We start from the raw sequence: 22,278 nt of genomic DNA on the forward strand, positions 1-22,278 counted from the left end.
ATCAATGAGGAACTAAGAAACAAAAATTTAAATATTTCAGCACTTCTTTATCATTTTAGCAGTAAGAAACTGCCTGTATTTAAAAAAAATCAAATATGCATACAAATTAATACAGCTTCTGAGGAAAAACCCATTGGTATTTAAATTACCATATTTATTTAAAAATTAACATACAGTCTCTATCATATAGCAATATAATCAGACAAAAACAAGAGAACTATTAAGGTATTATCATCTATGAGACAGTCCAAGTGTGTCCAAAAATAAAGGAGGATGGGAAAAGAAGAACCAATATTTGCATACCTACCATGTATCATGTATAGCTGTTTTGAGAAGATGCTCAAAAAGGTTATATAGTCTGTTTTACACAACATACAGGAAATGGATCTAAACTAAAATTTGTTGATTCTAAAGCTCACACTCCTAAGCACACTCATATTCTCACCCTTATACAATGCTGCTTACTGATTATATTTGTACAGAGACTATGATAAGGAATTCGGTGGTGGGAGCTGTCAGGCAGGTATCTGAATATCCTGCTTAAATATCACATTGATACAGGGAGAACAATGAATCTTATTTAATTTGGGATGTCTACTGAAAATCCTGGCAAAGACAGGAGGATGAATCTCCACACGAAGACAAGGCCAGGCTAGAAAAGAAAGGTTACCGAACTGAAGTTGTAAGGATAGGTTAGAAGAAGCCTGTTTGCTAAGAGAGCTCAGGACACCATAGATGGCTAGGGTATACAAACAAACAAACAAAAAAAAAAAAACTCAAGGCAGCTGGCACTGCCAGATGCAAACCAAACTTTGTTTTTTCCCTTTTCAATTAATTGGCTGAAAAGTGATCTCAGTTTTGAAAGTGATTCCAAATTCTAATCAGTTAGGTAGTTTATGGTGAGAAAGCAGAAATGTATTTCTAGCTATCTTTTCATTTATTCAACAAGCACCTAAGTGCTAAATAGGGGCAAGATTGGAGTTAAGCACATAAGGATGAGAAAAAAGCATTATTGGTGACCAACCTTGTGTCACTTATTAGGCGTTATAAGGTTTCCATCACATTTAAGTTTCTTTTAAAATGCCCTTTATGTTCCCTTTTATCAATCTTTTTCTTAATTATTAAACCTGTGAATTTGTATTTGATATATTTTGTGAAGAAAAACACTACAAGTAGAGAGAAGTTTCAAAAATAGAGGCTTAAAAATTTATTATTTAAAACTCAAGAAGCCAGGCTCAGAAATGAGAAAACCATACTGCATTCAAAATGCACATATAAAAAAGCTTATAAATCTTTGTTTCATAACCCAACAATTTTACTTCTAGTCATTTATCCTTAAAATAATTCCTTCAAAAATGTTCAGAGAGTTAAGCACCGTGGTACATGCCTATAATATCAGCAGCTCAGGAGGCCGAGGCAGGAAAATTGCAAGTTCAAAGCCAGCCTCAGCAACTTAGTGAGACCCTATCTTGAAATAAAAAATAAAAAGGTAAGAGGGGCAGCAAGAGAAGGGAAGAACAGTGGAGGAGAAAGGGAGGAACAAGGGAGAAGAATTGGAGCGAGGAGGATAAAGAGGAAGAGGATGAGGGAGGGGAGGGGAGGGGAGGCTAGGGTATACAAAAAAAAACCTCAAGGGAGTTCCTCCCAAGTGGCTCTATGATGTCTACCAATTCTTTGCACATATTTCACTTAAATAAAAGCATTCTGGCCTGTCATTGGTTTCTTTTATTGTCAGCTAATAACTTGACTGGACTTTCCCAACTTTTGTTGAAAGCAAAACCTTAGAAACCACTGGAATTTCCAGATGTTCTAACGAGGCACTTGGGATCATTCCTTTTCCCCTTTTCTAGGAAATTTCCCAAGAAACCACTACCCAGGTACATTTGTGATGTCTGTTACTCTTTATTTGAAGGCATATTTGCCAATATAATTTTTTAAAATTAAAACTTGTCTAAATAAATAAATAAATGGAAGGATGGATGAATGGATAGGGATGTGGCTCAGTGGTTAAATGCCCTTGGATTCAATCCCTGGAACAAACAAAACAAACAAACAAAAAAATGATATTTTACCGATTTCTTCAAAGCACAAATTCACCAAATTATCTCTACATTTTATAAGGCAAAAAGGTTCCCTGCTATCTAAACCAACGTATTCATTTTATAGATAGACACTGAGAAATTAAGCTGATATGCTTTGAAATAAATTCATATACTTTCCTAGTAATCATGTACACTGGCATTGATCATTTGGACAGAAATACAAACAGTCTATTATGGTGAGATAGATGCTTTAATTCCAATTTATAGATGGGCATGCTGAAGTTGAAGAATATGCCCAAAGTCATAAGGCTAATTAAGTGTCCGAACTTAATCTATAATGTGTTGTTTCCCCCAAATCAAGTTATTTCCAGGAAATACCTAGCAGTGAGTTATTTAAAATACATAGAAGAATAGTGCAGACACTGAAGATAATAAAGACTAAATAGATATGTTGAATAAAAAATAAAAACAACAAAAAAAATAGAATGTAGATCTAAATAGAAGGTACTATATGGCATAGAGGCAAAGTGATGTTGTCTACCCACGCAACAAGTTAGAGGCAATGTAAGTTACAATATTTAATGTGAACTTTATGTGATTTTTAAAAACCCTATAATGAATGAGCTAACTTATCAGGAAAAAAACTGTCAACGTTGTTTAGATGATCAGAAGCTAAATACAAAAGTAATCAAATTTCAATTTTATAAGACTTATTAAGCCATGGTTTTTTACATTTTGGATCTCAATTTTATCTTTGGGCATCAGAAAGTACATAAACAGCCAGCATTCTGTACAGTGAAATTCTACTTTCTGAATATAGACTCATCCAAATATTTCTAGAGAAGACAGGGCCCTCTATGGCAACTGGTTCTGAGTCCTTAAAATAAACGCTGTTTGCCATCTTTATGAATTATTAGTAGATTACTATACGAAAGCATCTAAAACAGTGCTTAATAAATGTTGGCTCACTTGTTTCTCTTCCTGGTTTTTACTTCCACTCTCCTTCACATTATACCAACCCCCCACTTTTGTTTCTTTACAAATCAATTATATAGTCATTGTTACATTTTTTTGTAACAATGTGTTGTTTATGCTGTTTATTGTTCTCATTCTAAAGCAAAATGAACTTGTTATTTGTAAATGATTTATTATGGAGTCCTTCCTTACCTTAATCTAGAACAAATCTGCAATGCAGTAATCTTCAATAAAAAAAATTCTTATAGTCACCAATATTGGCTGAGGAATCTTCCAAGTATAAAATCCAATTTAGTGCTGGGGTTAGGATTTTGATTAGCTACCGAATTTTTATAATAAATTTGTTAGTGTCATGGTCAGAACATAGGCCTAATAATCAACTGCCTGGGAAATCTTAGTTTTACCACTTAGCGACTATAGGAATTTATTTCTTCGTGGGTAAAAAGGGAATAATAAGAGTCTCAAGTTACTTAAAGAACTCCAATAATTAAATATAAAAAAATACATATTAAAGCACTTAGTGTAGCATCTAGCAGAGAATTAAGTGTGCAACGCAAAACACATAATTCTCTTGAAAAAAAAAAATAACAGAGAATCCTGGAGATAATTCAGAGCAGTGCTTTTCAAACTACAGGTTGACATCCAATGTGAAAACAGCTTCATGGGTAGGGACATACCTTTTTTCAGTGGAATAAAGTAAAAAATAAAATAGCACTGCACATAAGGGTTAAGTGCAGATCTCTGCATATAGATACTCAAGTCCCTTACACAAAATAGCAGAGTATTATTTGTATACAACTTCTTAGATACTTTCAATCTTTAGGTTGCTTATAATATCTAATACAATGTAAATGTTACATAAATATAAATATGATACTGTATTGTTTAGGGAATAATGAGAAGAAAAAGAAGTCTACATGTTTGGATGCAGCCATTTCAGGCATAAAACTACAGAGCACACAAATGAGACACAGGGGAATAATCTTGGAACCAGAGAATCTGAAATAAGGAAATTCCACAGCAGGGTATGCCTGCTCAACACTTCATTCATGTGAATTTAGAGTAGTGCTTCTGCATGCCAAATTCAATCTTATACTTTCTAGAACTACTGCACCCCCCACCCCGCGCGCGCAATATTTTCAATTCAAGATTAGTAGAACCTGTGTAAGTGAACAGTCAACCACATTGTTTTGTGAAATCTCTCAGTTTCAAATCAGCCAAAGAATCATAAAGTCTTGCCCATACAGAGTAACAGCAGCAGCTGCCACTCCCAAAAGGTACAAGACCCCCTTTTAAGGTGTAAATACACTACAAAAAGAGCATATTTGCTAGCAGCAAATCTGAGTTTGGTTCTTTGTTCTGTTGTTTGTTTTAGTTGTGGTTACATATGCACAAGAACCTGAGTCTGAATTTAAGATGTAAATTCTTACTTGGGTGGATTGTGGTTAAAAAAATAGGAAAGCCGGGCTGGAGATATACCTCAGTTGGAACAGTGCTTGCCTTGCATGCCCAAGGCTCTGAGTTCAACCCCCAGCACCACCACTAAAAAAAAAAAAAAAAAAAAAAAAAAAAGAAGAAGAAAGCAAGCCAATGATGACCCACAGAAAAAAAAAAATTGTTTTACAAATGAGGAAAATAAGGCCTAAAATACATTTCTTATGGACAAAGATTTTTTTTTTAAATAAATGCATCATCAAGTCAGAAAAAAAGGTCACATTTTTCAATTAAGTTTTGGCTTTATACATCAAGTATAAAAACCATATTATTCAATTAAGTTTTGGCTTTGTACATCAAGTATAAAAACCATAGTATTCCAATACAATCTATTAGTGAAAAAATACCAGACACTGTGGTATTGTGAAGAGGTTTCACAAAGACCTGCTTCTGAGTATGGGCCAGCCATATAGATGATTCTGAGCAAATAACTTAACCTCTCTGAGCCCGCACGTGTAAAAAGAGTATATTAACATCTACTTGATAGGCATCAGTATCAATTTCAGGTAAGAACTAAATGAGGTTTCCCACTTGGAATGATGACTAGAATCACAAGTGTTGGATAAACATTATTATTAGATATAGCACTTCCCTCACCATTATAGCCTGAATTTGTAATTCATCTGTCAATGGTGGTGGGGGGGGGTATCAAATCAGCCAAAGAATCATGAAGTCTTGCCCACACAGAGTAACAACAGCAGCTGCCACTCCCAAAAGGTACAAGACCCCCTTTTTTAAGGTGTAAATACACTACAAAAAAGAGTATTTGCTAACAGCAAATCTGAGTTTGGTTCTTTGTTTTGTTGCTAGCTCAATGACTACAAGAACATTTAAGCATGACAACTGTCCTGCTTAAGACATATAGAAACTTGAGATACAAAATATTTTAAACATGATACTCATCCCAATCTCTTATTCCAATAGTTCCAAGAGAAGATAAGGAACAAGGATGTTTACTCTGTGACACTTGCAGAACTAAGTGTTTAAGGATTAATCAAAGGAACATGGTACTCTATTTACCAATAACAAATACTGACAAGTGTTACTTAGTTCTATGTTGCTGTACAGAAGACTACATAAGTTTTATAGAAATTTGTTTCTTACATCTCTGGAGCTGGTAAGTACAATGTCAAAATACCAATATTTGGTGAAGGCCTTTGTGCTAAGTCATCCCATGCATGGCAAATGGCAGAAGGATACAGAAAAAGAGGGGTCAACTTTCTTTTCTATTAGCCAACTTTCTCAAGAATGACAGTAATCCATTCATGAAGGCAGACCTAATCACTTCTTATTAGATTCCACCTCTGAACCTTTATGCACTGGGGATTAAGTTTCTGATACATGAACTTTGGGGGGAACACATTCATACCATACAAAATTTAACCTTTCTAAGCTTCAGGCATTTTTTAAATTTTGAAAAAAAAATAGTGACTAGTACTCACCCCATCTCATAAAGTTGTCAGATAATGTATACAAATCTCTTGGCCCAGTACCTGACATGGCACAATACTTGACATGTAAGTGCTCAATAAATAATTGAGCAATATACTGTCCTAGGAATCTTAAACCATATCCAAGGGCCAAGGTCTTTTTGTTTTCTTACCATTATCTTTTTTTGTACTGCATCTACTATTTAAATGATGCTTAGAAAAACTTTCCTGATGACGAAAATACAATTGTATCAAAGATTTGTAAAAGTTCTATGGAATCTTTGTATCTAATCTATAGTTATACCAAATTCAAACCTGCTTTTAAATTACATCTGACAGATTCCATCTAGTAAAACATACTTAATTTCCTAACCAGTCCAATAGTTAACAGCAATATTCTTTGTACTGACCTCAAATCCCACTTCTGGTATTATCCTTTTCTCGTTCTAGTTCTGTTCCTGTAGCACATAATAGGGATCCTTCTCATGCGATAAAATATTTGGAGATAACTATTATGTTTCTTTCTCTTCTTTAACTGTAATGCCAAATGATAGCATTTCTAGATTTGACTGTCCAAGTTAATTCCTTTTAATAGTATATTCCAAATAAACAGGATTCAGATGTATTCCTTTGTTAATGGGATCAAATAGTGAATTGGATTTTGTATTAATTTCATAGTACTACAGTTAAAAAAAAAATCACCACACATTTAGTGGCCTAAAACATCACAGATTTATTATCCTTCACTTTGATGCCAGACTCTCACCAGTCTAAAATCAGGGGTCAGGTAGAGCTATTCTGGAGGCTCTAGGGGAAAATGTATTTCTTGCTCTTTCCAGTTTCCCACCCAGTCACAGTCAGGGTGCCTACGTTCCTTTAGATTATGGCCTCTACTCTACCTTTAAAGCCAGCAGCATAGCATCTTCTTCCATTTCCTTTATTTCTTTCTCTGTTCCTGCTTGTTTTATGTAAGGACCCTGGGACCTCTCAGATAATCCAGTACAATCAATCCATATTGAGATCCTTAACTTAATCACATCTTCGAAGTCACTTTGTTCTCATGAAAAGTAATATATTCAGAGGTTCTGGGGAACAAGATCATGGACATCTATGAGAGACTGTTCATTACTTTTTTAAAAAATAACTATTTTATTTTTACGTGGTGCCAGGGATCCAACCCAGTGCCTCACTCTTGCTAGGCAAGCACTCTACCACTGAGCCACAACCCAGCCCTGTTCATTACCTTTTTAAAGTAGTGTTTCATTCATTGTTAACTGTAATCAACTGAATCCCTCAAACTGTTTTCAATATGATCTCTATCAAAACTAGATTTTCATGCTGTCTGTTTTGGTGTTTGACAGTCCTTTCAACCTATCTAGTTAGCATGAAAATCAGTTTCTATTTGATGTTGAATCTAGCCTAATCAGCTAAATTTCATAAATTTACTTAGTATTCCCTACTCTAAGTCAATAGTTCTTAAAATATCAAAAGAATAAAAGTTGTGGGATGACCTTAACTGATTTACTGACAGCTAAAACCCACTGAACAACAGCCTGCCTATGTTTTTCTAATTTATTCACGATGCAGTCATAGCCAATCTTTCTGAAAAAAACTGGCATACAGTCTTCACTAGACAAAGAACACTTTTAAAAAGAAAGAAGTTTAATTTGTTATGAATTATTAGTGAATCTGTTCTGGCTATTAATGATTAGCAATTTCTAGGAATGCATAAAACAAATCTCTAATAGAATTGGCAGGGATAAAGGTGAACTGGCATAGAGTTTACAATTTCTAGAATACACCTTTTCCTACTTTTTGAAATTAAGCTATCAAGGCAATGAAAAGAATTGGAAAGCTACACTTTAGTTCAATTTAATTTTTCTTAACCTTAATTACCTCAATCAGTAATTTTCGTCCTGAATTTCTCTCAATGGATACTAACCCTATCTTTTCCCTGAAACTTTAAAAAAAATGTTTTCCTCAAATTTATTTTGGAAAGAATTTTACTGTAGTATTCATTCCTTTGCAATTATGACCTTCAAGATGGTAAAATATTTTTCTTTAAGCTCCTGTTATTAATAATGTATAAAATTTAATTAAAAAATAGGAATGCTTCCCAAAAGAAATTAAAATACTTCACAGTGATGGACACTCAAGCCTCCCTCCTGTTTGATACAGGTATCAATGCTTAATTCTATACTCTTTCCTCCTTTTTTGTTCATTTGACTTTATATACAGATACACTGGCTTAATCCAAACCAAGAGTTAAAACTAACCCAATTATTAATAATTACTAGTAACATATAAACACTTTATAAAAAACACTAAATTTCTTAATAAAAGATGTCTATCTTTTCTGAAAAGATGTTTACCCATCTAATTACAACTTAAAGGTAACGTCATAAAATACTTATTTTATTGTATTGGGTAAGGGATAGTTTACAGTCCCCTCTTAACGTAGCATTTCGTTTTATGCTCTTAGTGTGTAATTTACCAAAAGTGTGTTATTGAGTAAATCCTTTCTTAATACTGGGCAATGCAGCTGGGTACAGTGGTACATGCCTATAATGCCAGCATCTTAGGAGGCTGAGGCAGGAGGATCATCAAGTTTGAGACCAGCTTCAGCAATTTAGTGAGACCATATCTCAAAATATAGAATAAAAAGGGCTGGGGATGTAGCTCAGTAGCAGAGCACCTCTGGGTTAAATTACCTGTTACCCCCCAATCCTTCCCCCCCAAAAAAAGACAGAAAAAGGACAATGCAATGTACTATGTAGTAGGGGGAAGACGGAAGGACAATCATTTGTTAAACAAGTACTACCATGCCATTCCACATGAAAGTAGAATTCCCTGTTAACCAACAGCATGAACAGACAATAAAAGATACAAAGAAACTGAAAAATGTATACAGAACAACTCTATTAACAAAGGAAATCCCAATAGTTAAAACAGTGAACATAGAAGAAAAATTCAAATTTACTAATCAATAGTCAAACAAATACAAATTAAAACAAAGAGATAATTCTTCATTTATCTGACATGAATGTGGATTGCCATAAAGCAAAAATTGATGAGATCTAGTGGGCAAAAAAAAAATTTTTTTTGGTACCAGGGATTAAACTCAAAGGCTTAACCACTGAGCCACATCTGCAGCCCTGTTATTTAGAGACAGGATCTCACTGAGTTGCTTAGTGCCTCACCGTTGCTGAGGCTGGCTTTGAACTCTTGACACTCCTGTCTCAGCCTTACAGGTGTGTACCACCACACCTAGTGGCAAATTTTTATTCTAGAAAGAAATCTAAAAGCATCTAACAAGATTTTTTTAAATGTCCATACCGTTTTTAAAAACAATATTTTTAGTTAGTTGTCAACAGATCTTTTACTTATTTATGTATTTATTTATTTATATGCAGTGCTGAGAATTGAACCCAGGGCCTCACGCATGCTAGGCAAGTTCTCTACCACTGAGCCACAACCCTAGCCCTCCATTTTTTTTTTTTAAATATTTACTTTTTAGTTTTCGGTGGACACAACATCTTTATTTTATTTTTATGTGGTGCTAAGGATCGAACCCAATGCCACGCGCATGCCAGGCGAGCGCACTACCGCTTGAGCCACATCCCCATACCTTTTAACAAATAATTCTACTTCTTCTAGAAATGTATCTAAGGCAATAATAGTTCTTAAAATTTCCACAATGACTTCAGAAAATAATAAACAGAATAATTTCATGTTATTAAAAAGACCTGGTAGGGACTGGAGTTGTTTGCTCAATGGTACAGCACTTGCCTGGCATGTGAGGCCCTGGGTGCAATCCTCAGTACCGTGTGTATATATAAGCAAATAAATAAAAGATCCACTTACAACTGAAAAAAAAAAAAAAAAAAAAAGACCTGTTAACTATGTAAAAATTTTCAAACACAAGGCTGGTGCAATTGTATACCTGCAATCCAATCTACTCAGGAGGATAGATGGCTAGAGCCCAGGAGTTTGAAGCCAGCCTAGGCAACAAGGTGACTCCACTTCCAAAACAAAACAAAAAAATTCCGAATAGATGCAGAAAGGAAATGAATACTGAAATACTCTAAATTGCTAATGGCACAGGATTTGATGGGATTATGGTATTTTTTTCACTTTCAAGTTTAAACATACCTATTTGCATTAATTTTAAGATGAAAAATATTAAAATTCACGGATTTAAAATGAACTTCAAAGTGTCTAAGACCAAAAAAAAAAAAAAATGTAGCTTCAACCTTTGGTTATAAATGTAATTTAATCATACAGAACATATAAATGATTATATAGAAGATCAGAAATGACCTTTCCAGGAATAAAGCATCTTTGAAGCTAATAGTCACAATGTCACTAGTAAATCTTTAATAAAACGTTTTACAATTATTATAAAAAACTTAAAATTAATAAAATTCCTCCTGATAGTCCTTACATAACTGAAACTCCTGTACATATGAAATCCAAATCTAGGAGACCACTCTTTTAAATGTACTTTAAATGTTGTTGTTGCTATCTATGCGCTAAAGAAAGCACACTTATTATTACAGATACATATTGTAAATCGTTTAACTTTTAGCAGAATCAAACCCTTTGGCATCTTCACATTGAGCCACTTTCTGACACTTGCTTAGAGGAAAATATGAAGACAAGATAGATCTAGCATTAATAGGAAATACTCCCAAAGTGCAGAAAATTTCAAAGCTTTCTAAAGAGTCGGGGAAAATAAACTGCAGTTTCCTTGCTACTACTGAGCTGTCTTTAGTTTGATGTAAACACAACAAAAATAGTTTCTTCTCCATAAAATCTACTTCAGATTTCCAAAGATTCCAAACCAGACATTTTCCGAATGCAACAAAGTTGCACATACTCTCAAAGTCAATTTTTTTAGAAAATCCTCATGCTTTTTCCTAAATTTCTTTTTCTTTAAACACATTATTCCACAAACTCGCCAACTTTTCTCCTGACTTCAGAATTTAGAGAAATGTTTTACAAAATAAACACGTGTAAGTACAAAATTAGTTAATATTAAAAATGAAAATGTTTTCAGGTTAATTATTTTTTTCTATTTTAACCTGAAATAATTCTGTTGATATCTGAATTGCTTTCAGTGGGACATTTGCTTTAAACCATAAAGAATTTCCATTTCCGGGCTGAGGATATTGCTCAAGCGGTAGCGCACTCGCCTGGCATGCGTAGGGGCCCGGGTTTGATCCTCAGCACCACATACAAACTAAGATGTTGTGCCCGCCGAAAACTAAAAAATAAATATTAAAAAATCCTCTCTCTCTGGAAAAAAAAAAAAAGATAATAGTCCTTGACAACATTAAAAAAAAAAGAATTTCCATTTCCATGTACAAAATCCTTTCTCCCTACCCCCCACCTGTCCAAACTAAAGAGGAAACAAATAAAACCCCAAACTCATAGCTCAGCTTCAAATAAGTTTGGAACAAATGAGCCTCTAAACACTTATACAAGGGCAAGAAATAAATAACAAAACTATTTACAAAAATATACAAACTTATATGCCTTAACAATTTACACCAGTTCACAAAAATATTTAAAAAAAAAAAAAAACACGGGCTGGGGATGTGGCTCAAGTGGTAGCGCGCTAGCCTGGCATGCGTGCGGCCCGGTTCGATCCTCAGCACCACATACCAACAAAGATGTTGTGTCCGCCGAAAACTAAAAAAAAAAATAAATATCAAAAATTCTCTCTCTCTCTCTCTTAAAAAAATATTTTTAAAGAAAACACTATATAAATTAAAGAACTCAAAAGTATTAAGACTTCCTAGGGTACTTATCTCATGCAGGTCATAGTTGAAAAATCAGGTTTTGCCATCTCACAATCTAAACTGTAAAACAACCATTTTTTACTCTTTGAACATTAACTGTACTAATCAGATAAGGAAAAAAGGATCCTCTGTGGACACCAACATTATCTTGCACGTGTACATCATTCCTGACATTTCCATTACATATTTCTATGTGCACTAAAAATAGGGATAGTAATAGCAAAATATAGTTAAAACTTCATCTGCATTACTTCTCATCACCAAGCCATATTTCTGTTATCATTTGATGCTGTCAGAATAAATTTTCTAGTAGGATGCAGTGGTACATGTCTATAATCCCAGCAACTCAGGAGGCTCAGACATGAGACTGCTAGTTTGAGGCTAGCCTCAGTAATTCAGTGCCAAAAGGTTCAATCTCTAGTGGGGGTGGGGGAGTGTAATTTTTCTAAGTAGTTAATTTCTAATGACTTCCCCTATAAAGTATGCCCTAACTTTTCATTTTAGACTATCTCCCCTGTAATTTCGAAAGATCTACTCTTCACTCAAGTCTTTTCACTTATATAACCAAGCTGTACTTCCCTAACCAGGGCTTGTAATCCACTCTGCTCCAGCTTATCACAAAGGGTCACTTTCCATTCCTTACTCTATTTTGGATCCTCCACTATGAATCAACTTGCAATGTATTCCCTCTTTAACTGCTCAAGAAATATGCAGGGAGGTGATTTTAGGAAATCTCAGTATTATATTCATGCCACTGCTCTACTTCTTACACAGATGCCAGATTTCAAGATCACTTGTATTGCACCTCGCTAGTGAACTTTGTGTCCCCTCCAAGTTGGCTCATAAACATTTTTATGAAATAAATATTTCTTCACAGACTTCAATAGGAGCAATAAAAAATATTTCCAGGATATAAAAATCATTTGATTGGAAGAAAAATAACAAAGTTAGCATTTATAAAGTCCTAAATCAATTTAAAGTTCTGAGTATAAATTAGATAAAAAAATATAAACACACAAATCTTAAAGCATTTTTCCTTCCCTTCTCACCCCCCCCCCGTTCTCCTTCTTCCATTGTTATTCTATTTATCACTGTTATTCTATTTATTGTCTTTTAAATCGGTGCTTTATTGATATAAAGGTGAAATTCTCTGTGCTATGTTCATATATGTACATAACATAATTTGGTCAATTTCATTCCTCAGTTCCTTTCTTTTCATGTTCCACCTCTTTCCCCCTCAATTCCCTTCCTCTACCTTCACTAATCTCCCTTCTATTTTCATGGGATGAGCACCCCCGGCCCCACAACCAATCTTTTTCTTATTTTGCTCTAGCTTCTACATGAGAGAAAACATTTGACCCTTGACTTTTTGGATCTGGCTTATTTCACTTTGCACGATGTTCTCCAGTTCCATAATTTTATACAATCATATATATATAAAATTTTATACAATGTCCCTATATTTATTAGATAATAGTGAAAGGCCTTCATAAAGATTTGGACATATCTCTGATTGAACCCCAAACCTGGATGTCCTTTCTAAAGTGATTTATCACTTAATATTTCTTAATTAAGGTAAATTGGGTACTGTATAATCATTAAAGTTTGAAGAATACTGTGCTTCCTAAACGGTTACAAGGAACATTACAGGAAGTTTCTGTACTGTAAGATTATTTTATACAAGGCATTGTAATTCTAGTTCAGTAAAACTTCATTCTGACAGTCCCAAGGAAAAAAATGTGGTAAACTCATAACAAGTGAATAAAGATATTGTAGAGGAAGATTACACACTACAAGGTTGGTCAACTATTACTTTCTAATGAAAAAGCATATTTAGAGTGGGGCAATGGCACCCAGGTGTAGGCAGTCTGGGGGCAAACTAGCTCAATACTCTGTACAAGAATAAAACTCTCAGTAGACTTGTTTATTATTATTATTAGGCACTGGCAATTCTAAATTATCAGGAATAAAATATCCACCCTGCTCTATGTAGTAAACTGTTTCTGTGGTTACTATTGAGTTTTTAACATATAAATGTCAAGTCTGCATGTTTTTATTATGTAGCCCTTAAAAAGCAATCAAGACTATTAGGAAACCCCTTAGTTACATTGTCAGTTCCAATACAACCAGATTCACCGTCCCTATTCATGTGAGGAGTTAAGTACAAAAAGTCTAAGGACAGATGAGCTTCCTTCAGGTTCAGTCTCTAATCCTGAGGCACCTATACATACTTCTGTGCTTGAATAATACATTAAAACATGACATCTACGCAGTTTTTCTTTGCTGAGATACCTCTCTTTTTCTGACAGAGATATTTACAAAGACTCAGTATTGAACAAGTATCTAATGGAAAAACAAAGCTTTAAAACTGAAGACTTGTGAACAGGAATTATGGAGAACACCATTACTAAGCAATTAAGTGTAAAGAAGAAGAAATTTACACAGAATTTCAAAAGTGTTTACAAAATATAGTCGAAATTTACATTTTTTTTTGGGGGGGGGGGTAAAAACCATTCTAATGAAATAATTTGACCAAAAAGATATCTAAAAGTCACTAGAAGCAATGGTAAACATGGACACATTCAGAATTATGATGGCCAGATGTCACTGTGGGGTTGGAGATGTGGCTCAGTGGTAGAGCACTTGCCTAGCATGTGCAAGGGCCTGGGTTCAATTCCTAGCATATTGGGGGCGGGGAGGGGGGGGTCATTTTGAAATGTTTTTTTATAAATCCCTATTAAGATTTCTTATTTGCTGCTTTGTGTACATTTTTTTTTTGTAATTAAAATTAACTTAAAAAAAGGCTCTTTGGGCTGGGGATGTGGCTCAAGCGGTAGCTCGATCGCCTGGCATGCGTGTAGCCCAGGTTCGATCCTCAGCACCACATACAAACAAAGATGTTGTGTCCACCGAAAACTAACTAAATAAATAAATATATAAATATTTTTTTAAAGGCTCTTTAATTATGGGTATAGATTGACAAATGTGGCTGTCTACTAACACAAATATGTGAGAATCAAGTTAATGTGCATGCATTGACAAACCCAAGACTTGAAACGGGAATATCGATATTGAGTTTCATGACAGACCAATTCACAGGTAAGTTTTTCCATCTCAAAAATATACATATTAGTGCAATTTATAAGTATTAACCAGCTTCTTTGGGAAAACAGCAAATGGCAGATGATACTGGTACAGTCGGAGGCCCCAGAGGGCGTGCCAGCTTCTTGCAGAGGCTTCAGCAGCCATCTCTGTGGAACTCATGGAAGCAAGGCCAAGGTGTGGATCCCTGTCATCAAGCTCAGCCACCTGGTCAAGAGCATGATCAAGTCATAATCACTCCAGGAGGAAGTTTTGAAGATCATGTCTGTGCAAAAGCAGACATGCGCTAGTCAGTAGACCAGGTTCAAGGCACTTGTCACTATAGGGGACTACACTGGTAAACAACCTACAATTTGTGTCTGGTTTTGTCAACTTCATATTATTAGGTAGTCTATCCCTGCCATTTTGTCAACTTCATATTATTAGGTAATCTATCCCTCATTGTGTTTCACAAAATTTATAAACCTCTGATCACCAAGTCTATCAACTTTTTCATTACTCGAATTTTCTCTGAATTGATTCCTTATCATGTATACAGATAACTTTTTCTGAAACAAAATACTTGACATAATAAAAGAGAATGTTTTCATAAAGAACATCAGGGATAAATGTTGCCATGGAAAGTCAGCTTTATTCCACTCACTACTACAAAGTCAGACCCCAAGTGTTGGCAGAGATTCAGAATTCCCTGAGAGACAAGAAAGAACAAAAGGAGAAAACTTAACTTTTGGTATTCAAAAGCCCATGGTCATGGTACAATATGGTCAAATGTAGTTAGATAAACCTCCAATTTTATTTTAATCACTGATCTAGTTTCTATGTATTTCCTCCACACGGACAACTTCATTTGAACCCTTTGTTAAATGTCTTTAGAAATAGTGCTCAGAGAACAAAAAGACTAAAGATTAATATAACAAATTTTTTTTTAAAAAAACTGGGGCTGGTGATATAGCTCAGTTGGCAAAGTTCTTGCCTCGCATGCACAAGGACCTGGGTTCAATCCCTAGCACCACAAAAATAAATAAATAAACCAACAAACAAACCGAATCATCCTCATGAGAAGGTCTAAATTCTAGAAGACAATCACGCTTAGTAATCAACAGGCAAATATAAAATAGTCACACCGAACAATTTATAGTGGGGGAAAAATGGGAAGAGGCAGCAAACTCCCCACTGAGAAGTAGAACTCAACTCTTCCTTCAGGATAACATGGGTCAAGACTGAGAGCCCAAAATGAAAAAGTAGACCCGAATCAATTAATATATTAAGTATTCACAAAACTTAATTTATATATGATTTCAAAGACAAAAAAGGAATATTAACCCATTTTCTTCCTACACTGCAGAGCGGCATTATATGCACTGTATCTCAGAGCAGATCTCAAAAAGTAATACAAGGACCCCTGGGGTCTCGGAGATCAAAAGATTTTTTCACATTAATACTAAGACATTTCATATCTTTTTCATCAATTTTCTCACTAGTATACAGCAGTGTTTTCAGGAGGCTAACTGATGTATTATTCCAAGAGAATGAATAAAAAAGGAGATACAAGGATGCAGGTTTTGTTAAACCAAAGTTTAAATGAGATTTGCAAAAAAGGTCAAATAAAGCCACTTTTCATTTTTGGATGGGGAATGTTATTTTTTTATTAAAAATGTTACCTATACTAAGGGATGGGACTGCAGCTCAGTGTCAGAGCGCTTGCCTAGCAAGTGTGAGGCACTGGGTTTGATCCTCAGCACAACATAAAAATAAATAAAATAAAGGTATTGTGCCTATCCTACAAGTAAAAAAAAAATGCTTTTTAAATGTTACCTATATTAATATGCAATGATTAATTTTTTAATAAACACATTTCTCAGCTTAAATTTCTAATGTGGTAAATATCAATAGATAATCACAGATACAAAAAAAAAAAAAAAAAACCTCTCTGTGGTCCTTAATTTTTATGAACTTAAAAGGGTCAAAAGCCAAAAAGATTGATAAAAGCTGTCCTACCCAAAGTACATAATAAAGTTTAAGAAAGTCCTTTGCAGTCTATCAGCAAAAATAAACTAAATCTTTACAGTCATTAATGTTTGATTAAAAAAAGGCACACTTTAGCAATTACACTGCAAAGCAGCATTATATGGTTTTAAGAAGGGAAAAGTTGCTATATAAATAAGTATATATCAATTATACATCTCCATAGAGATTAAAACACCAAATCGTTATTTTGATTGCCTCTGACAGTAAGAAGGGTTGGAGTAGGCATGAAAGAGGAATTTACAACTTTTTAAAATACAAAAATAGAACAATCACCAACTATTTTAATTTATAGCTTTTATCCATTCATTTAAAACATTTCAACAACATCCAACTCTTCACATTAAGAAATGCCTAAACACAGCAGAATACAATTAAGTATTGGCCATAATTGATCTGATTCTTTTTCACTCACTTTATAGTGTCCTGATATAAAGTTCTCTAAATATCCTGTTAAATGGGTTTCTAATAACCTCACTCTCCTCATCTTTTCCTTCTATATCAGAGATAGACATTTTATCTATACTTCCAATCTGTCCTTTTTCTTTTATACACAATTTTGCTTTAAGTTAACCATTGCCTCTTGTTGCTTTGAACTATGCTTTTCTACATTCCCTTCGCTGAAAATACTTAGACTCCACTTTCATCTCACAGAAGCAATGGTCTGAATTCACTAAGGCTAAACCTAGTCTCAATGAACATACAAACTGACTAGTAGCAGTGCTTTGTACACTATTAACTGACCTTTTTCCCCTGCATCCTTAGAGCAACTTTTCCATTCTTAAAACCAAACTTCTAAAAGATTACATTTGCTACCTCTTAATGCCTTACCTCTCATCATCATTCAACCCTAAGCTTCCAATCCTATTACCCTAAAAAAAATTAACCTTTTATAGTCTTTAACCTGTGATGACCACTTCCCTGGAATTGTACAAAATATTATCTTCAGGCACCAATTAAGTTGGAGAGATCTGCATTCAAATCCTAGCTCTGTTGTTAGTTAGCAGTATGCCCTGGGGTAAATTATTACTTAACTTCTTTAAAAATTGTATTTCTAATTTGTAACTATCTATAAATGGCTGTATACATCCATACCTATTAAATTAGATATGAATGCATAAAGTGCCTGACATGCCACAGAGGCATATTAAGGATTCTTTTTTTTTCTCTCCCCCTCTAAATTTTCTCCAGGGCACATCTGAGAGTGATTAACTGAAATCTCCCTCTATCTCTTTGTTGCATCCAAATTTGAGTCCTATATGTCCAACTGCTTGCCAAAAATATCCACGTGACTGTTCCACACACAATTCAAACTCAACCTCTTCAAATACCAAACACAGGGGCTGAGGATTTGGCTCAGTGGTAAAGTGCTTTCCTCACATGTGTGAGGCACTGGGTTCAATCCCCAGCACTACATAAAAATGAATAAAGATACTGTGTGTTCATCTCCAAATAATATTAAAAAAAATATACCAAACACATCTTCTCCAACGTTTTACTCTACTATTAATGGTACCATTACTGTCAGCTTTGTAGAATGTGGAGGCAGAAGGTACTTATAAAAGTTCCTGGATTACTTTAGCCAATATTCTTCCCCTCCTATTCTGAACTAAATTTTCCAAGTTCAGATTTTATTTACCTCTCCTACTTTGGTATTCAACCCGTCAATCTTTCCCAAGTCTTTGCTTTCTACAACACATATCACCACAAATCAAGCACAATTCTGACTGTATCATTCCACTATTTTACAATCTTCAATGTTCACTCATACCCTAAAAATGAAATTCTTAAACGTTAGACAGACATGATATTAGTCAGACCCCAAACTACTTTAGGAATCCTACTTTTTAAAAGCTTCCAGAGCCAAATTTCTACTCACCTATTTCTCAGCCCCATTGCCCTCTGATCACTTTCCTATACCTTCTGATATCCTAAAATGAAGATTCTTCTCTTCCCAAGCCTTCACTGATCATCCATGGCCATTTTGCAGCTATTTTACCACAGATTAAAGTTATCTAAGTCTTGTGACTTCTATTAAACTTAGATGACAGAGACCTTCTCACACTATTTCAGACACTGCTGAACAGGCACTTGAATGCTTGTTAAATGAAGATTAAACTGGGAGATTTGAGATTACTAGGAACTAATTATTAACACTTCATAAACGAGGAGAAACAGTTGAAAGCACCACACATAGGGCACAAAAATATGAATTTTTAAAGTCAGATTAATTTCAGTAGAAGTTGCCATTTAGCAGAAAAGAGTTGACACTGACAACACACACCTAACATAAGTGCAATCTGTAGTTAATAAAGACTAGGAACTGAAAAGAAAATTTATAAAGGAAAATAAACAATGATAAGCAAATGCTTATTTAGCACATTTAAAAGGTCACAATACCATTTCCCCCTTTCAAGGAGTCAATACTATGTTATTTTGGCTTTCCAAGGCAACAACTACTGATTGCACTTTTTTAGGGTTAATATACTGTGTTTAATATGCTTGATGCCAACTTCCATAAATACTTAAAATTAGAAATGCTTTACCCCCTACATTTTTTTATTGATGCATTATAATTGTCCTTAATGTTGGGATTTGTAGTATTAAATACTTCTAATCCTAAGAATACACTCAAAATATTCCTCCTGTTCATTAAAAAATCCAATAGTTAAGTTTTTATCTTGGGAAAAAAATGGGCTTAAAATCATTTAACAACCATTTTGCCATTTGTGTAAGGTCCCATTCATTCAAGAAATATCTGTCAGGCACCTGCTATGGTGGGGGAGTAAAGAGAGAAAAGAACAGAAACCACCTGTCCTCATGGAGCCAACATTCCAGGGAATTTTACCTTCAGGAAACAAAGTTAATGTCCAACCTTGAAATATCTGGAGCATTATCCTAAATTATCTGGCAACCAAAAATTGTAAATAATATATTATTTTGAAAATCATCACTACTAAACTTTTCCAAGACACTGCCCAATCCTAATTGCAACTACTGTAGTTAAAACATTTATGTATCCATTAGGTGAAGGAAAATAATTTTTAGGATAATTTGCATAGCAATAAATGGTCTCTACTAGAGTGTTAAAGAGTGTTAACTTGAAGGTCTCAAATTATTGCACTACAAATTGGAAAAGTTAATAATAACTGTAACAAATGAACTACCAAAATCTTATCGTGAGATAGATGCAGCAAGTTTTTAAAGTCACATTAAAACATCTAGTACTACTACATCGTATTTCCTCCATGTTGGCTGTACAGTTTGAAAAAGAAAGAAAATCCAAATCAATCCGCGACAATAGTTTCTATTCTGTAGTTGCATTTGAAAGCATCAATGGTCAAGTACCCTTCCTCCCAAATCCATTCTGATACACTACGTGAAATGAACTCCATTGGCCAAAAGAGCACCTGGGATGATGATTGGAGATACAACTAAAGAGCTTTAAGGGGCAGTCAGCTTTGTTCCTAGTTTGGGGAGGTTTTCAGATGTAAATGTTCCCGCAGAAGAGAGCAGAGGATTAACTACCTCGGGAGGCGGGTGCGAGCGTGGGGAACTAGAGGCCAACACCGGCTTTCAAGCGGACTAAGGCGGAGCAAACACTCTGCTCTCCCATTCAACTTTTTGGGTGTCACTTTGGGGCCATAGAGCCTATAAGATGGTTATGTTAAAGACATAAAAAAAAGGTAAGAGGCCACCCCCCTCCATTTATTAACTCCCTTTCCCAAGTGTGTGACATTCGGAGGAGGGGGACGAGCACCCTCTCCAAATCCTCCCGACCCGGGATCAGAGTCCAGCCGCCAACGTGCCGCGGCCTGAGCAACAGGAGGGCCGAGGCCGCCGCTCCGCCAGCTCCAGACGGGCAGAAGCTCCAGCTCCCCCGCCCCCAAGCCCACACGGCCGCCCGCGCTTCTTTCTTAGACCCTTACGGGCTCCCGGCACCGCGCAGCCGATAACGGGTCTGGGAGCCGGGAGCCAGAACGCCGGTTCACCAAAGCGGGCGAAGTCGGAGGCAGCGGGCCGACGTCGGCAGGGCAGGCCGGAAGGGGGCGAGGGGGCAGCTCGGGTCGCCGCCGGGTGGGCGGTGGGGGAGGGGTGTGGGTCAGCTCCCGTGGTGGCCGCGACCTCTCCCGGGCCAGGCCGCTCCGCGCAGGCCCCGCTGCCCCGGAACCCGGGCAGGAAGCGTCCCCACCCCAACCAAAGCTTCAAACCTCGGCGGCGGGAGAAGCGGGCCCCGGCTCCCGCAGCGGGCCCGCACCCCTGCCCCGAGCAGCTCTCACCTCCTGGTTGAAGGCGTTGACGGCGTCCATGTTCGCGCTGCGGCGGCGGCTGCTCCGGGCCCGCCGGTCACATAGACCTCGCGCCGCGGCGGAGCGGGGCCGAGGAACCGGCCGGGCCTGGGGCGGGGGAGGCGACGAGCTGCGGAGCCCGAGGCCGGGCAGGAAGGGGCTGTGGCCGAGGCGGCGAGGCGAGCGGCCGAGCAGAGGCAGCGGCGGAGGGGTGGCGGGCCCCTTCTCAGTCCCGTTTGCTGGATGAGGAAAAGGAGGCGGCAGCGGCGCTGGGCTCCAACATGTCCGTTCGGGGGTGGCGGCTGCGCTCTGCGTCTCGCTGACACGGCCCCCCGCGCCCTCACGCAGTGGCCCACACTGGCCCAGCCGGCGAGCGGGCGGGCCTCTCTCTCCCTCTCGCCAGCGGGATGGCGGCAGCGGCCCGAGTCCACGCCGCGCGGGGCACCCTGGGACGGCTCGGGCCTCCCAGCGCTTCCTGTGCCCGGCGCCGCCCCGCCCCTCCCGCCCGCGCCGGCCCCGCCCACGCTCCGCCCCGCCCCGCCCGCGCCGCGCGCCTAGCCGCCGGCGCGTGACGACGGGACGCCGGGCGCTTTCCCGCCGGCAGCGGCCGCGGGCCCGGGAAGCCGCCTAGCACCGAGGCCGGGCCTGGCGAGGGAGTCGGGGAGCGCGAGTTCCCGGGCTTCGAGGCTGGCGCTGAGCCGGCCTTGGTGCGCGCGCGCGCGCCCCCGCCTGACGCGGTGCTCACGGGGTGCGTTTTTTTTTTGTGCCATTGTGCCCAGGCGAGTCCTGCACTGGGCCGGGGCGGGCAGGCACGGCTCGCCGCTGCCTCGAACAAAGGGCTCCGAATTTAACCTCGCCCGAATTTACAATCTCCGGTGCGCACTGCTGGGGACGGTGAGGGGACCCTCTTCCCGTGCAGCTCTGTGCCTGCCCTCGGGTTAATTCTGAGCGATAGAAATCCCAGGAAGGACGTGCAGGCTCTGGATACCCACGCAGGCATAAAGCAACCTCTTGTGCCACGAGAGGAGTATATTCCGGACACCTTGACGTTGGTTGCTCAAACCAAGTTTCCTTTTCGGCGGAAACACTGCTCTGATTCACTTTCCTCCTACTGTTT

General features: G+C 37.5%; 1 protein-coding gene across 4 annotated transcripts in view; it reads right to left on the bottom strand.

Moving 5' to 3' along the window:
• Scaf4 (SR-related CTD associated factor 4) overlaps positions 1 to 21,569 on the bottom strand; it is a 59,254-nt gene extending 37,685 nt beyond the window's left edge. For all 4 annotated transcript variants that reach the window (XM_026393549.2, XM_026393547.2, XM_026393548.2 and 1 more), the window contains exon 1: positions 21,153 to 21,569. In XM_026393549.2, the coding sequence (XP_026249334.1) occupies positions 21,153 to 21,182 (30 nt within the window). In that variant the 5' untranslated portion in view covers positions 21,183 to 21,569. The remainder of the gene's footprint in view (positions 1 to 21,152) is intronic.
• Between the last annotated feature and the right edge of the window lie 709 nt (positions 21,570 to 22,278).

Source organism: Urocitellus parryii, chromosome 2, assembly GCF_045843805.1.
Source record: "Urocitellus parryii isolate mUroPar1 chromosome 2, mUroPar1.hap1, whole genome shotgun sequence".
Classification (NCBI taxonomy): Eukaryota; Metazoa; Chordata; class Mammalia; order Rodentia; family Sciuridae; genus Urocitellus; species Urocitellus parryii.